The sequence below is a fragment of the Thunnus maccoyii genome, chromosome 14, assembly GCF_910596095.1.
Source record: "Thunnus maccoyii chromosome 14, fThuMac1.1, whole genome shotgun sequence".
NCBI lineage: Eukaryota > Metazoa > Chordata > Actinopteri > Scombriformes > Scombridae > Thunnus > Thunnus maccoyii.
In genome coordinates, this window is record NC_056546.1 from 9,772,995 (window position 1) to 9,790,965 (window position 17,971).

General features: G+C 41.2%; 1 protein-coding gene across 3 annotated transcripts in view; it reads left to right on the plus strand.

Moving 5' to 3' along the window:
• The window catches only part of srbd1 (S1 RNA binding domain 1), a 58,061-nt gene that overhangs the window by 20,796 nt on the left and 19,294 nt on the right, over window positions 1-17,971 (plus strand). For all 3 annotated transcript variants that reach the window (XM_042434088.1, XM_042434090.1, XM_042434089.1), the window contains exons 15-16: window positions 7,941-8,032; window positions 11,455-11,537. In XM_042434088.1, the coding sequence (XP_042290022.1) occupies window positions 7,941-8,032; window positions 11,455-11,537 (175 nt within the window). The remainder of the gene's footprint in view (window positions 1-7,940; window positions 8,033-11,454; window positions 11,538-17,971) is intronic.

Genomic DNA, 17,971 nt, shown 5'->3' on the forward strand with positions numbered 1-17,971 from the left:
CCCTCTTACTGTGAAGCACCGGCCAGACAGATGTCTTTGTGGGGAGTGTGTGTGTGGTTTGCAGTGGAGTATTTTGCTTGGTGACGCGCAGTGGTCTGTGTCACTCTCATCAGCTGGTGTTTCTGGATTCTTGTCAGAGGAGCTGATTGGTAGGGGAGGCACACACAAACATACACACACACACACACACACACACCACTGTGAGTCCCGCTCTATTGTAACTCAAGATGTAACTCCTGTTCTTTGGAGAAAATCTTACAAATTGCAGCAGCACACAGAGATCAACCTGTTATCAGCTCCCATGTCATTACCGCAGTCTTCACCATTCACCCTCCAGATAACATTCCCAAAGTGGGTTTGTTCTCATTAATCTGTGGTTAGCAAACTTTTTTTCCAAATTATACAAATTGTGTTGTAAGTTGTTGATTTCCTCTGTCAACTACTGCACTTTACTAAGCAAACCTGCTCTTGTTGTCAAGTGTTTGCACACTGTGAAGGAGATAAAGCGTTTTTCCCCCCAGTTGCAACATGACTGATTTAATAAAGATTTTAAAAACGCCCAGCATACTGACCATATTTTGGGAAACATGTCACAGGCAAAATTATAATGGTTGGAGCTGGTTTTCTTATGCTGAATTGGACTGAACTGTACAACTGTAGTTTATTTTCTGTATTTTTTCTTTCTAATCCTACAGCTGAGGTATGCGGTGGCTACCTTAAGTTGTCCAACTTAGCCTAACCTCAATTTGCTTTCATAATTGTTGTGAATGAGCTGTAATACATTTGAATATTTTAATACATTTGCATATGTGTGTTCGGGGCTGTGTGCATGAAGAATGACAAGTTGACAGTGCTTGGCTGCAACAAGCTGATGTTAATGATATCAGAGGGCAAGAATATGTGGGGTAAGGTTAGGGAGATCTTTGGGCAATGGTGATGATACACATACGGGCACACAAACAGGGATTATAGCTGGAGGCAAACAAAAATGACATCCAATTTCTTGACCACTTGCTGTGCTACTCCCGAAGGCAATGAGATGACCGACCCTGTTACTCTTTACATAAACACACCAACACACCCTTTAAGGTCCTCCAAGTCACCAACTTTGCTGTTTGCCTGGTTATTGGTGAATATATGTATTGATATAAAATTAATCACATCTGAAATGACAGAGTCTGTTTTATAATTTGCTGCATTTTTGCTAAGATAAACTACTTTTGCCATATCATGATATTTGCTACACGTTCGTCTGCTTTACTGCGTGTTGGATACAGTTGGATTTGGACATGTAGTAATGTCTTTGCCTGAAGTTGTGCTCTGTAGCTGATAAAAGTAGTAGGCTATCTCTCCTCTAAGTAGTAGTCATCGTTCTCTCCTTGACGGGCTCATACTTAGAGTTGTCCTAGAGCAATACATGAATAAGTTCAATACACGAAGTTGCAGTAAGATACATACTCAAACAGCCATACACACATACCACCCCTGCACTGACACACAGACATCCTTACAATACGCCCTTGACCGTCTTGCCCTGTAGCTCACTCCTGGTGGGATGAGATCATTATTACTGGCTAGCTGATGGACCTGGAGGACAGTGGCATAGACTGTATTTATGACTGTGTGGGTGCGGGTGTGTGTATCCCCTGTCATGTCCTGTGTCCAGGCATGCTCCCAGGGCCAGGCAGGGTGAGTGATGAACATACAGTGGCAGGACCAGAGATGACTGAGTGAGATCCAGGCACTTGGGCCTCTCCGAAGGTTTGAAGGCTGGAAAGAAGGAGGTGCAGAGGGACAGATGGATTTAGAGGCATGGATAGGCCAAAACCTGACTGTGGGGTGTATCTTCATTTCAGAAGAGGAAAATGAGCCCATAGGTTCATAGAAAGGTTATGTCTTTGACTTAATACAGGGTGGATAGGGAGAGGCAGGAAAAATGTTTGAAATTAAAATTGTAATGACAAAAATGGGATAAACGTAGATCTTCTATAGAATGAAATTTCATTTGTCTTGTTAATTTTTACCTCCCTAATTTAGTTTTCAGCCATAAAAATGTGTTTTTAGATATGTACAGTATTGAATAGGAAAGGGAGTAGCCACAATAATAGACTAATTGATGTCTGTAGTCTATTCAAGGCTCTGTTCGACCACCTTTTGAAGCTTACGTCTGAAGGAAGGTTAGAATTGGTGAGGGAAGAACGGGCAGACACAGGTCTGTCCTTAAATGAAATGCTCAAACCACATTAGTTTGGAGGCTGAAACTCACCAAAAATGGAAGGTGAGATGGTGAGAATGAGAGCAATGGATGAGACAGTGGGCATTCCTCAAGATGTGTTTGCACAGTATAGTAATTAAATAGAATTTGATTTAAATAAAAGACTGGGTGACTAACTTGTAGAAGTAGTGAGATGAGGTAGAGAGTGGTGTGATGTACAGTACTTCTGCTTTGAACTGGTGCTCCCAGGAAGATGTGAAATTGAAGGGCTTGGCATGTGGTCAACTTTTCCTCTGCCCGTCTGTAGTCATCACCTGCTTCTCTTTCTCAACTTTTACTCACTGAACTGAGAAGGTTCACTCTAGAGGGCAAGAAATGGCTGCGACAACTGTGTCATCTCTGTACTTTCCTTTACTACTTTTTCTGTTTTCTTGTTGGCTCTTTCTTCCTCTTTCCTTCCTTCTCTGCAGAAGCTATTGCAGAGTATAAATGTAAATGTAAATAGCATAACCATTTTTTAGGGGTGCCTTTTGTTTTTCAGCAAATAGCACCACAGCAAAGCAATGGTTCCTGGTGTATGTTTGTGTGTGTCTAGCTTGCGTGAGTAGGGAAGAGGTGTCTGGCTAAAGAACTTTTGCATTCGAAGGTGGTGGATGGTGAATATCTGCCAGCCTCATCCATGTCACCCTCTCCCTTCCCACCATGCCTCACTGGTGGTCAGCCTCTGTCCCTTCTTTTTCTGCTCCTTCCACCCGCCCTCCATGCCATCCTCCCCTAGGGCTCCACTGTTCTTTGCGATGGTTCTGTGTGTGACAAACGTGTGATGAGTCTGGGTGACATGCCGTGTGTATTTGTGTTTTGGGGTGTGTGTGTGTGTGTGTGTGTGTGTGTGTATATGCGTTAGTGCGTGACACAAGTGCATGCCTTTCCTGCTACCAGATTGACATGAGTGTCTGTGAGGCTTTGCTCTTTTCAGACGTGCCTCACACTGGCAGTTGGAGTTTATGTGTGTGTGCGTGTGCCTGCCTGCCTTCTAGCGCCTCGCCGGAGACTGACGGCCCCTGACACCTGCCATTTGGACGCTTTTCTCTGTGAAAAATGTCATCGTCTTCAGACCCGACGTGTGTGTGTGTGTGTGTGTGTGTGTGTGTGTGTGTGTGTGAGAGAGAGAGAGAGAGAGAGAAAGAGATGGTGCATCCCTCAATTTGTCTCCCTGAGGTCAAGCTTTGCAGCTGACTGAACAATGGACCTAAGCTGTTTGAGCAGCCAGGACAGAACAACTTTTGTGTGTGTGTGTGTGTGTGTGTGTGTGTGTGTGTGTGTGTGTTTTTGTACATGAATACATTTGGGAGTGATAATGTCTGATATCACAGCTCATTCTGAGGCAGTTAAACGAGGTCAATCTGTGTATCTTCAACACAAACAGAGTTTTGGACAAAGAAAATCACAGACTGTGTCCATCATAGTATGGAACAGTGTGTGTGTGTGTGTGTGTGTGTGTATCCAATCCTCAGCTGTTTCAAATTTCTAACTTGAAAGCCATTTATTATTTTGTACCTCATCTGGTAGATGGCTAGTTGTCAATTCCCACAGAGCCCCTTGATGCCAATAAGATAACATTCCCACCTGATGGTGTATGTTGTGTTTGGTTTAATTACTCAGGTTACTCTGCAGTGAATGAAATTTGTTGCTCATTTAGAGTTCTTACACTTTTTTCTGCACATTTTTTTAAAAAGCTGACCTGGAACATCATTTATATACTATAATTCATCCATCTATCAACAGAAACATTGCAACAGTGTTTTGATTTCTTCAGATATAGATGCATTTAAACTTACTTCAGCACAAATTCACTATAAAACAAAATTTGCTTCCAGTTCATGTCATTTCACACAAAACCATGACCTGCAGCTTTGTGGGTTAATATGATCTGAATGAAATAATATATGCTACCTTTTTTTTCTTCAAAATATCTTTAGGGAATTTTAACAAATTGCACTAGAATGAACATTTTTTCATGTCTACAAAGTCAGTCACTTTTGATCGAGCTTCAGATCCAGATGTCAAGCTTTAGGTTTGGGGCCTTATATTCATGTATTGTCTGTTTACATGGGCCTTGAATGCTCTTTAATACAGCTATGTCTTCAAACCAAACATCAAACCTGCGTTCTTTGTGGAACTTGTAGTGCATTTACAGTTTAGTGTGTATATATAATTAAAATATAAGCCCACTCTGCCAATTTTGAATAAAATCACACATGCATGTTTTTTAGGAGTATTTGCACCTCGTAGAAAAATGTCACTGTGACTTGCAGTATGCTTGTACTGATTGTTGTTGTCTGGACATATCAAGATACTATAGACCTTTGTATATCTTAGCATTTAACCTTTCACATCTTTTCAACAAATTATTTCGGTCACTGCTCACTTTCTTTCCCTCTCTTCCCCCCCCCCTTTCCCCTCCCTCCAACTTTTTGTCCTCTGTATCAGATTAGTTGGTGATATTATTGCCCCTCTTCTTTTCTGACTGATCTGATGAGCTGTTTTTAATTTAGATTAAGGCCGTGTGTGCCAGGAGGCTGTAATGAGGTATCAAAGTGTGTATCCATCTCTTGCAATGTTAGGGTTCTTGAGGGGCAGCAGGGGGCCAGTCATGATGTGTTTGTGTGTCAGGCCCAAGGGTTTGTCTCAAAGACGACCGGTAGGGGAACAGATAGGGGAGCCAGTTTGTGACTTTGCCCCAGGATGGGACAGGGCTAATGGCAGGCCCGTGTTTCTCTGTGTGTATACGATTGAGAGGAAAAGAGAGCCCAAATAAATGATAACCCTACAGGGCCACTAAGTCATCGCTTTACACCGAGAGGCGACCGTTGACTTTGTGTCTGAGTGTGAGTGAGTGAGTGTGTGTGTGTGAGTGAGTGTGTGTGTGTGTGTGTGTGTGTCCACGCATCGACCATCCACCCACTTAGGCCAGAGAGCTGGGGAGGAGACAACCTTCTGCTGGCTGCCAGGATGATGCCCTCACTATGGCGACAGCTATGGACGCTATGGCGATTAGGGCTCAGAGCTGTATCCATGACAGTGCTGTTACCCAGCTGCCCCAGCGGCAGCCTTAATTAAGTTAGACATGATAGGGGCTGGTGGCTTTGCTTTCTCTCCTTTCCCTATTCTCTTGTTTTTTTTTTTCTTTTTTCTTAATAATATGTTTTCACCTTTTCTGCTTTTGTCTGCCTCATCTCCCCCTTTTCTTTCTCTGTCATTCTGACTCTCTTTCCAGAAGAACAGCTAGCCGAGGTGCTGCTACTCTTTCTCTTGACCTCCATTGTCCTACTGTCTCTGAATGAGGGCGGAGAGGGAGGTTAGAGGTGTGTTTTGTGGGTCTTCTTTCCCAGTGGCCTCACTTAAAGCCTGGTGTGTCTGTGCTTGAAGAGAGAGCTGCATGATTTGAGTGGCGTGGATATGTTTGTAATATATTCATACTGTGTTTGTGTGTGCGTGCATATACGTGTGTGTGTGTGTGTGTGTGACAGAGTGTGTCAGGTTAATGACCAGCTCTGATTTGACCTCTGTGAAGGTCATGTGCCAGTGCTCGTTAGTAGCGTCACCATGGCGATATGTCAGCTGTCAGCACGATGGATTGGGAGCTGACAAAAAGAACTGTGGGGCGGAGGAAAGGATGAATAGAGAGGGTTGGAAATAGAGAGAAAAAGAGGGAGGGGAGGACAAGTTCATTTAAATCTCAGGCCCCTGGGATGGCGTGTGTGTGAGGCCTCATTCTGAATTGCGGACATTGAGGAGGCACTGACCTCTTCGTCATATTGGTCAGCCCTGAGGAAAAAGCCCCCCTTTCTTCCTCCGATTCTCCCTCTCTCTCTCCATCCACCCGAGAGAACAGAAGGACTAAACAACGTGACAGCTTCAGTTGTATGTCACTAGCATTAACACGGGTATCAGTGGCTTTGTTGTACCACCATCCTGTCTGTGTGGTGATGGATGATAAGTGGCCTACTTTAGACCGAATACATTAACATGGAAAATGGTATCATTTGTTGCCATGTAGAATTAGTTCGTTTTTATTTTCAAGATCTACATGTAGAAAAACGTGGATGATAAAAAAAAAACCATTTGCTTATGAACTTTACATTTCAGCCGAATCAAATAAATCTATGCAAATACTATATACTTATTGGATGGTTATTTCAAATATGAAAATTACTTACTTTTTTGTTAAGTTGTCTTAAGTTTTTTGTTAAGTTGCAATAAATCTTTATTTGTGATCTCTTTTCAAAGAAGTTTCAGTAAATATTGATTATAATTTCCAACGGGCTTAATCTTTTAATGAGAAATATTGTTTTTAATCAAATAACTGTATAGATAAATTCACAAAAATATGAGTGAAACTAAGCAATGTAATTAATACATTTTTATTGGGACATAAAGCCACGACAGCGTCACTCTTGCAGACACAAATCTCTCACTTGACTGTTGAATGACAGTCGATAGCGACAACTAATGATTTAATTTACGGAAAAATGTGGTAATGTGGACATAAATTTCTATATTTCACCTGAATATTCTACTGAAATCAGTAGAATGAGAATACATTTTTTGGAGTAAAACTGATTAACTGTTGGTTCATAAAATATTGGACTTCAGAGAGGCAGTGATTTATATGTGACAGCATGTGGTGTCTGCAGAAACACACACACACTGTGGAGGCAAACCTATCGATTCAGCAACTGTGTGGCCACATTTTTTTGTTTTATTTCAAATATTTTGGTCAACAATTTAGTTTAAAAACTGTATTAGTAACTGTATTAGTCTGCACTTTTTACACGCTTAGTATTTATTAAATTTAGTAGAAATAGTGTCAAACCTGAGAAAGGTTTGACTGTCCTTTTACATACATTCTGGCCTTTCATACACTCACATACTGTTTGAAAATTTCACTCATGACAGGAATGTTCCAGACACAAATAGCAGTATACCCAATGACCTCTAGATGGCAGTAGTGTCACACAAATTGAAATCACACAGCAGTGTTTGCTGATTCAATGGCTTGTTCTCACACAGAGAAAAATGTCCTTTCCCATGTCATGCTGTCTGTTATTCAAGTTTCAGTAATTTCAACATTTAAAGGTGGTCATACTCTAAATAATATCTTCAGGAAATCAATGTCGTCTGACTCACTAAATAATTCCTGAAAGAATATATTTGGTATTCATAGTTACCTATAAAGCCAATGACTCATACATGATGCTTGGTTCTCGGTTCTGGTTCTTTACAGCAGCTGTCAGTTGAATAAGAAGTCTTGGGCATTTGAAAGATTGCAATTGTGCTGTTAATGGTACGGCATGACTTGTAATGATGATGCCATTTTGGCCATAATGTCAGTAATGATGGTCAAACCAGAGTCAAATCAGGAACCTTTTTGAGAAGTTGTCACCTGAATTATTTAAAGTGCAAGGCAGTGGCCATTTTCCATAATGGTCTTACCATTATATGTCTCTCAAGCAGTAATAACTGCTCACTATGTTTTTTTCTGTCTCCCCTCACCCTCTAATTTGCTCCCTTTGCACCCTTCTCTTCCTCACCTTCCTCCCCCACTGGCCAAACTACCTCATATTCCCTTTTCCTATATCTCTCTCTCCCATCATCTCCCTCTCTCCCTCCGTTTCTCTTTCTCTCACTTCTTGACTTGCTTTCTTTCCCCTTCGTTCACCAGTATCACCAGTGAGGCAGGAGCATCCATCTACAGTGTGAGTCCTGAGGCGGTCAAAGAGATGCCAGACATGGACCCCAACCTGAGGAGTGCAGGTATGCCCTTCATCCAAGGCCAATTAAACATTTTGTCTGATACTTTTGGCCAGTCTTTCAATGGGCCCTTGTCTATGGCAAAGGTTCTGGTGTAGTTGAAGACATTGTTTTTATCGGACTGCACCTAACAATTATTTTAATTATTAATGAAGCCATCGCGTACTTTGTCAATTAATCATTTTGTCTATAAAATGTCAGAAAATAGTGAAAAATGCCTATAACAATATCCCAGAGCCCAAGGTGATATATTCAAATTACATTTTTTGATTTGTTCAACCATCAATCAAAAACCCTAATATGTTGAATTTATTATGATAAAGAAATTGTGTATTCAGTCAACTAATTGATCTATTGACTAATTATTTCAGCTCAAATGATGAATTCCTCCTTCTAACATCTGGTTATTTTGAATGATTTCCAGTTTTAGAAATTTTGGCTCCCGTTATCACATGTAAGATGAAGTGTGGGACGCAGGGAAAAGAATTCACACTAGTGAGAAGAATGCATAATAATGAAAAATGGTATTTAACTGTAAAACAATTTTTCAGAAATTCACTTGAGAATTAATCAAAACAGCCACAATTGAGTAATTATCTGTCATTTATCACTTAATTTTCTGTTTTTCATACACTAACAAATCACTGTTTAGCGTATAATGTGAGCAGTCTTAAATCGATTTAGTTCATTTAAGCAGTCATCAGTCAGGATGTATGAAATATGCCCAATTATAGACTTTTAGTTTTGATTTTATTTCCAGCCTCTTACCAAGAACATATCGTCACATTATCGGTGAATATCTGGCATTGCTATTAGATTCTCTTGTGTCTCCTGCTTTCCTTCGCCTCTCTCCCTCTTTCTCTCACTTGCCACCTCTCCCTCACTTACTTCACATACTACATCATCGAAAACACAGCAGAATAAAAAAGAATCGCACCGAGTTGTGGAGAACAAATGTTTCCAACAGACTTCCTCTATAAAAACCATAAATCAAGCGAGGCTGGATTATTCCTCACTAGTTTCCTGTGGTCAGCAGCACTGAGAGCCACGTAGAGCCATATTTATACCTCTAATGAAAGCCATGAGAAATCTACAGTGTTTGACTTTGGATTGGTATGAAAAGAGGGGGTGCTGAGCCAAAACACTATGGTTACAGATTCGGATGTGGCAAGAAAGTGTTTGTGTCCGTCCGTTTTACCTTTTGGGGGATATGGTGTGTGTGTTTCTGCCTCCGTCTATAAGAGCGGCCATGTAACATAGTATATAGGGAATTGTGAGTTACATGCATCTTCCATCTGTCTCCTCTATTGTTTGGAGATCTAGGGACACCTAGTGGTAATAGACAATATTTCAACCATTCATCGGAGGACTGTTTTTGTGTTCAGCTTAGTTCTGTGCTCCTCTACTCCTCCTCCTACTTCTATAACCCCTTTTTCAGAGAGGTCAGTGCAGCGATAGAGGGGAGGGGAAGGGACTGAGGGAGAGTGAGAAATTAAACAAGTGACCTTAATGAAAATATAGTCATTAGCGCAGTTAATTTTTCCTCAACCATTGTCACTCCTTAGTAGACTGATAAGGCATCTACTCAAAATTTTAACTATTCTGATCTGCCATTTTTCACCTCGTGCTTTGCAACAAAAATAGTACAACCACATTGCAGCTGTCCCCCCAGCCTACCAGAGTTCTTCCAGGTCTCTTGAGCAATGCGTCTGTGTCTAAACGGGGACCTTCCTCTCTCGTCGCTCTCTCACTTGCTTCCATGTAAGTGTAGCGCTCATAAACTTTGAATAAGTGCTGGAGAGTTATGCTGGACTCAGTTTACCAGTCGGCTCCTCTCAGAGAGAGAGAGCGAGAGAGAGAGAGAGAGAGAGAGTCAGAGACAGAATAGATGGAAAGAGTATAGGTGAGTTTTGGTGGTGCACTGAGCAAGGCCAGGGTTGAAACTCCATCCCTGTCTAAATATTATCTCAGGCTGCAGCCTCCCACCACAGCCAGAGTGGAGAGAGGAGAGGAGAGCCATTGATTCCAGACATATTCCCTCAACGATATCCCATCCCTCTCTTTTTTTTCTCTTTGTCTGTCCGTTCTGCCTCAAAGATCTAAGTCTGACGTGTCTCATACAGTACACTACATCGCTGACCGCTGAAATTCAGACATGCACACGTAATGCACACGTACAAAACGATTACAAGCAGCATCACAGGACAGGGAGGGAAGGGAATCTGTATTTTAGAGGTCTAAATTTCCTCTATTCCTTGACAGAACTCAACTCTGCGGTTTTTATAAATTGAGTTTTACCCAAAAATGTTGATAGTTTTGTACTGATTCAGCAATAGCACAAGCTTCCGGTGCACCTGGAAAATGTAAATTAGATACTTCAAATGCTCAGCACACTGGCTCGACCTGCTATAGTCAGGTCTATTTATTTAATGTGATATTTATGTGAGTTTTTAAAGTGCATTTATTATTATTTTTTTCAAATGTATGACTGTTTCAGGACAACAGTTGTCCCAATAACAACTTTTTGAGGCAGAGTCATCCACTAATCGCAGGGTTGGTGGTTTGATCCCCAGCTCCTCCTGTCCTCAAGTCAGTGTGTCCTTGGGCAAAGACACTGAACCCCAAATTGTTCCCAATCGTTAGGCCATGGTGTGTGCGTGTGATTGGGTAAATAAGAGGCACATTGGCTTCGGATAAAAGCACTAAATGAATGCAGTCCATTTACTGCATTCTACTTTGGAAATAATAATAATAACAAAGAAATAACAATCTAAGCTCCTGGCATGTCCTTTGTCTTTTACAGGGAAGTAACTATGAACTGTTGGTTGGTTGTGCTATTCTCCTCCTCAGTCTGTGTGTGTGTGTGTAGAGGGGGGTGATGTCATGTATTATGGTGTGTATGTAAGTAAGGTTGTTTGTAATTTTTCTCCTTGTCACTGGACCCTGCCAGGATATTCATGGAAAAGACATTTGGCTTCATGTGAGGCAGCAGGCTGAAGCCTTACAGACTCCATCGTTAAAAGCAACACTGCTTTGGTGGATATGCACTGCGTGTGTGTGTGTGCTTATTTGTGTGCCAATGTGCACGCTTCTGGTTAAATTAGTGGCTTTAAAGGTTCATGGCTCTAGCATCTATCAGAAAGCTAAATGACAGGTGCAGAGACTCTAGTTGAAAGCCAGCTTTAATTATTATTATTGGGGGTGGCGGAATGACAATTGGGTTTGGCCTGCCCTCAGGCCAGCACTGTAATAAGCAGACAATTTGCATATTCAGTAATTATAAAAAATACAGATTTGCATATTCAATAACTGATTCAGATAGCAAGTTCATGAAAAAAACAACCCATAAAATCTCAAGAGACGTACAATCTCATGTTTGCTTCCTGCGTGTGTGTGTGTGTGTGTGTGTGTGTGTGTGTGGACAGTGTCCATTGGAAGACGCGTCCAAGATCCATTGGCTGAGCTTGTGAAGATTGATCCCAAACACATAGGCATTGGAACATACCAGGTAAGTGTGTTTTTGTTTTTTTCTGTTCAGATGCTCCTTGTTGGTTAGAGTTTCTTGTCCCTGGGCAGTGGAACATCTGCTGTGAGTTAGACTGAACCGAAGAGCCAAGTAGACGTGTGTGTGTGTGTGTGTGTGTGCGTGTGGAGGTTGATGTAAAAGCACATTAACAATAAACTGTGATTTTACACGCATGTGTCTTGTTATAGCACTGTCTTCTGTAGTTACTTATGTACTATAAAACGGCAAAAGATGGGTGATGTGCAAAGACGGGGCATGTGCATTTTTAATTTTTATCTTTGACATTTACTTAACCAGGATCGTCCCCAATAGTCATGACCACAATGGCAGGATAACTGTTACTTGAACCAACACACATTCAGAGAAGGAATAAGATTAAGGACATAAAAGGCATTTAGACACATCATAATCACGATTTCTCAACAAAAAATGAAAACAGCACTTGCCCATTTTTAGTCCCTAAAACATTTAAGGTGCCCGGTATGATCTTTTGTGGTCGGCTGAGTTTATTTGTGACTTTTGTGTTTCAAGCAAAACTGGGACTTGAGGCATACGTAGACAAATATAACGGCACAAATGTGAAAAAAACATTTTCCCAGGGTGAGAGAAGAGAGACAAGAAGGGAAGTAGATAAACTTGGCCGAGGCCTGTGTCAACAGATGATGCTAAGGCTGACAGCTAATTCAATTAATGGAGATCAGGCATGACGTATGTTCGGACATGTTTTTGCTTGTGCGCTTGCTGCTCCTTGTCCATATGTGTTCAAGTGTGAGTGCGGATGAAACAACAGTTAGCTCAATGTTGATTCTGTTCATTGCAAGTGTGTGTGTAATTTTGTGAGAAAGGCAAGACAAGCATTAGATCAGTGTGTCTACTATTTACACCATCCATTAATGCAGTATTGTTCTCCATATATGGTAGGTCATGGGAGAAAATGGTATGAGAGGATGGAAATAGGAACAAAACAAAGAGTTATGAGGGTGACGAAAGCAAGTAGAATGAGGTCAAAGTTATATATGATGCAACCAATTGTAATGATAACGCAGTGGTTTTGATTACAGATTTATTGTAGAATGTGAAACCAGGCATGTTTTACTACTTTTGGACAATATTTCGATTTACAATGTTAAAGAACAGAAAATGATCATATTTCAAAAAGCTTGAAACAGAATGTTTGGCTTTTTGCTTAATAAGAAACTTAAATGATTTATCGATTATCATGAGCAATTGTCATCAATTCATTTTCTGTTGATTGATTAAGAAAGTAATTGACCAATTCACAAATGATATGACTTCCATTGTCCGCCTTGCTCTGATGAAGGCCACTAGGCCGAAACGTTAGCATGTTTGTTTGACATGGCCAGAATAAATTGGTCAAATTGAATGTTGGAACTATATGACTTTGGCTTAGCACCACAAAGAAATACTGGGAGGGGGCATCCTCTCAAAGACTATTAATTGACCAGTTGTTTTAGCTGTAGTTACATGTTCAGTCAGTCCTCCCAGGGATGAGGGGAGGCTATTTTACACTAAGCACCTCTAAACCAATCATGTACAGCATATATGTAGCTGCGGAATACACCTGTTTAGATTCATTTATACTTTTCTCAGTGTTGAAATGTCTTTTTAAATATTCAGAAACTTCTTTGTCATTTGCAGCATCCATCTCAGTGTCAACAGGAAAAAGTATCCAACAGTGTAAAGAAAGAGTCCTAATGGACAACCGCTTGAAGGGAAAGGGAGGGGAAAACAGAGGGGGGTTAAGAAAGGACAGCAGAGGGTGACAAAAGTCAAAGGAAAGGGAGAGATGGGGAATTTCAAGGGTCAGTGGAAAAATGGAAATTTGAAAGAAAGGAGGAGGTCATATTGTGCAACTGCTTGTGCGTATGTATGTGTGGCTGAGTGTGTTAGGTCACAGGCCCGTGTCTCTCATCACATCCTGACTGGGCTCTCTGGGGTGCCTGGGGTTCTGCACCTCCCGCTCTCAGATCATGTGACTAGCTCAACAAATGATAATATAACCGGGTAAATAAACTCTGGCTGCTGACAGATATGAGATGGGACATCACTTTGACCTGCGTGTGAGCACACACACACACAAACACACACACACACACACACACACACACACATGCACACAAACACACATACACACGCTGTCCTCCCAATACCTTTTCAGAGTCAAAGGGTAAGTGTGTGCATGTGCTTGCATGTTCATGTGTACATTTGTATTAGTGTCTGTGTGAGTGAACGCATGTACTGTATGTATAATGTATGAGAACGAGTGAGTGAGTAAAACGCATTCATGCATATGTGTGTGTTCTTTTGCAAGTCCTCTTGTGTGATTCATGGCATTCTGGGCTTTCTGAAAGTTTATTGCCATTAGACCCAAAAAGCACAAGGGCAGATGTAACTCTAGACAGCTGGCACAGCGTGCTCTCTTTTTCTCTCTCCCTCTGCTGACCCAGTGAGTGACAGCTCTGAGAGAAAGGAGGAAATGAGCTGAGGGCTAAAAAAGTGAGGCCCATTAAAATCAGATTGGACGTAACTATTGGTGTGGGAACACTGTTTTCACTACAGCACCACTGGCAGGCAGGTTTTGCTGGATACTGAGTTTGCCAGATACACAGCTATTTCAGCGGAGAGCCCATTTTATTAGTATTTTTTTCTTAATATAAGTGGTTAGCAACAGTGTAGTGTAATACATATAAAAGGGTACTGATAAGGTTATAGGTTTGGGATAATATATTAATATTTATAGTTCAGAACATTTACATAGACAAACATTTCAGGAGTCTTGTTTCCTTAATAATTAGACAGTCAGTGGGTGTGGCCTTTGGACAGTTCCTTCTCCTGTCAGTCAGCTTTAGATGCTATGGTCTGTTGACAGCTGGGTAATCCCCAGGGCTGAGAAACTAACTGCTACTGGAAAATACACACACAGACGCACACTGCTGTGTAAGAAAACATTGCCTGCCAGCCGGATATTAAAGAAACTGTCACTCTTCCCCTCACCTCTTTAACCACTCTCCTTCTCTCATTCCATCGTATTTGCGAGATTTTTCCCACTGTTGTCCTCTGTTGTCAATGACTCCTCTTCCTCCGCCCTCCTTTCCTGCCATATTTACTGATGTTTTTCCAAGTTGTAGACCATGTATTGTTTCCGTACACTGTATGCATTGTAGAACATGGCATCAGACTTTAAGCTTTCTGTTTGCTGTCATGATGTCAATAGTTTGAACTAGAGAATTCAAATGTGATCAGGAAATTATAGTCTGGACAGGGCTGGGTAGGAAAAAGAAGCTGCAACCATCGTGGCTAATTAGAGTCTGACTGATACTGGCTGTTTTAGGCTCATACTGATATCAATATTAGAGGGTTTGACAAAAATCTGTCAGCAGTATATTTGCTGAAAGAATATAACTTTGGCATTTCTATGTTTTAATTATCAGCTGACACACATGTCGATACCAATATGTTTATATCTACTATCAGACTCTATGACATATTGAAGTTTGATAGACCCGTCAGTGCAGGCAAACCTGCCATTAGAAGAAGTGGTCCAAAAGTCTGAGACTATTTCCCATTGGAAAAGTTTCTTTACAGCCAGTGAGGTCAGTAGAAGAACTTCAGGCACTTTTGCATGAATTTAAAAATTCAGTTGTGGTAGTTTTTTCTTAGCTGCAACTCAATTGCAGCTTTTCACTCTACTAGCACAAGTGATGTCACTTTTCACACCAAGGCCACTATGCCTGTAGTGCATTGTGTGTATGCACAGGCACGGCTGTACAGATGTGTATGTGTGCACTTGAGCATGCTATCTTTCACTCATGAATGGTAGTGCCTACAGGGGAGACAGGAGCAGACAGAGCAGAAAGAAGGAAGGAGAGGAAGAAATTGAGGGTTGATAGTGATGGATAGTTCCTGCTTTGACGTTTTCAGGCGTGGGAAAAAAACTCGCTCTTGAAGACTTGATCAGTGGCAGAAGCTGCCAAAAATGATCTTCTACTGATGAAAAAATAGGGAGTGCTGCACTCCAACAATACTGTTGGTAATGTTGAATTGAAACATCAGGTGCTCTTCAAGAATAAACAATGACTGTCCAGCTTACTTTTGATGGAAGTTCATGGTGCTGGTTGGCAGTCAAAAAAGAATCTGAGGCAGTCTGATTATAAGTTAAAAATCCTTTATTAAATCATGGATAAACCAACACGTTTTGACTTGGAGAATCTTCATCAGGGTGTAAGATGCAATGAGGACAGGTGTCCAATTTAAAACTCTTCAAGTGGTCATGTGACTAGGTCACATGGTATGTTAATTCTGCCCCTTGAAGAGACCACATACAAGACACAACTGTAAGAACAAGGAAACATGTGCAAACATATACTATAAAAATCGCACAGGTATAAGGGCAGAAAAGTCAATATTCAATCACAAATCAATAGAGTATAAGTTAAGGACAATCTGACAGTGATATACATTAGTGTAGGTAAACGGCATTCTTATGGTGCCCTACAATGTGAAAATACTCATAATGGATCACCCTCAATAGTATTTGTTGCAAGTGGTCAAAGTTCATAATTACGACAACAGTGATATTCAGTACTAAGAGGAAGGAATAATGATAATATACAAACTCATACGCAATCACGCAGTTCAAAACAGTACAGTATAAACATCACAGTATAGTATAACAACTCAGTATTCCTCATGAAACACAGTGTAGAAAAATCCACATAGATGCTTTGTCCCCTGACAAAAAAGTTATAGGAAGGGGTAGAAGTCAATTTCTTCATTTAGGCCTGGAAAGGAGGTGGCCCCGAGGGTATCAGTCCAAAAAGTCTCCTGTTTGAGACATTTGAGTCTGTCGCCATCCCTTGCATTTTTTGGAATGACCTCAATGGTCATGGCTTTCAAAGTGTCTGGGTTAGTGTGGCCCACAGCCTTGTCGTGCTGTGCCATGGGGTAATTGGGGCTGCGGGTCCTAATAGCATATTTGTGTTTAGCCAGTCTCTCCCGCAGCTTGCGCTGTGTATGGCCGAAATAGAAACAGCCACACTTAGATTCAAGTCTATAAACAACCTATGTTGTGTTGCAATTGGCAAAGCTTTGGCGTTGAAATGTCTTTTGACTAAAAACATCCAGCAATGTGTTGTTCCAGTTGATGTTGTTGCAGTGATTGCAACAGCCACATTTGAATGTGAGTCACATTTGAATGTGCCAGAGGGTTATGGGACCGGGTGGGTGGGTGCCCTTCTGAAAGAGAAGGCTGGAGGCTCGGGAAACACTGAGCAAAGGGTGGGGTCACTGAGCGAAAGTTTTTAGTGGTGATGTGTCTGATATCATAGGCCATGTTGCTGTACTGTGTGGTGAAATAGATTCTGGGGGGTTGTTGTTCATGGAGTCTCTTATTAAGAAGTTGCTTCCTATCTGAGGATTTGGCTCTAGTCAAAGCTAGATTGAGAAACCTTTTTTGGTGTAACCCTATGTTCAAATCTGTGGTACATGGAAGCTATTTGCCCTTAAAATGGTGTTCCTGTCAGTGTTTTTCCTGTAAATCGAGGTTTACAAATGTCCATGTCGATCGACAGTGATTCTCAGGTCCAGAAAGTTTATTTCTGTATTACGGTATTCTAAACTGAGTTTAATGTTGGGATTAGTGGTATTAAGGTACTGATGAAAGTCAATGAGCTATTGTTCAGACCCTGAAAAGATGAAAAAAAGATCATCAATATATCTCCCGTACCACTTGATGTTGTCTTTGAAAGGGTGTCCGTTACATTGTCTAAAAAAGGCAAAGCGGAGGTGGATGGTAGTGCCTCCTCCTCCTCTTCACTAGCAGTGGCATTGTTAGACAGACTAAACGATACAGAGCGAGCTTGTTTCTATGATGATGGACAATGCTGAGGGATGTGCGTCACGCACATCTATTCGTCCATCTCCTTGAAGTCCTGCTTGTCTCGTTTGAAGTCCTGCTTGTCTCGTTTGAACTTTTCATTTTTAGTTGTTACCAGGGCTTTGGAAAGTTTGTCAGTGTTTCCTCTCCGCTGACTCAGTTTGTTCACTGTGCTAGGGTGCCATATGTGCGAGCTTTTGTTTTACCTCCTCAATGTGATTAGGTAGCTCCACCCTTTGTTTTTTGGCTTCCTTGATAAAAAGCTACATCAAATCCAGGGAACATTTGTTAAGGATAGTCTCCCATTTGTTTTTAAAATCTGTATTGTCTTTGCCAACGGAAGGAAACTTTGTGATTCTTCTCTGGGGATCATTTCCCCTCTCCAGTAGTCGGAAAGTGTTATGGCGTATAGTTCCAATTTCTTGTCCTTTTCCAGGAGTCCAAATCTTGATAGGAGGCCTGTGCCTCAGTGGTTTGTGATAAATCCATGCTGAATAGAGTTCAAGGATATCATTACCTT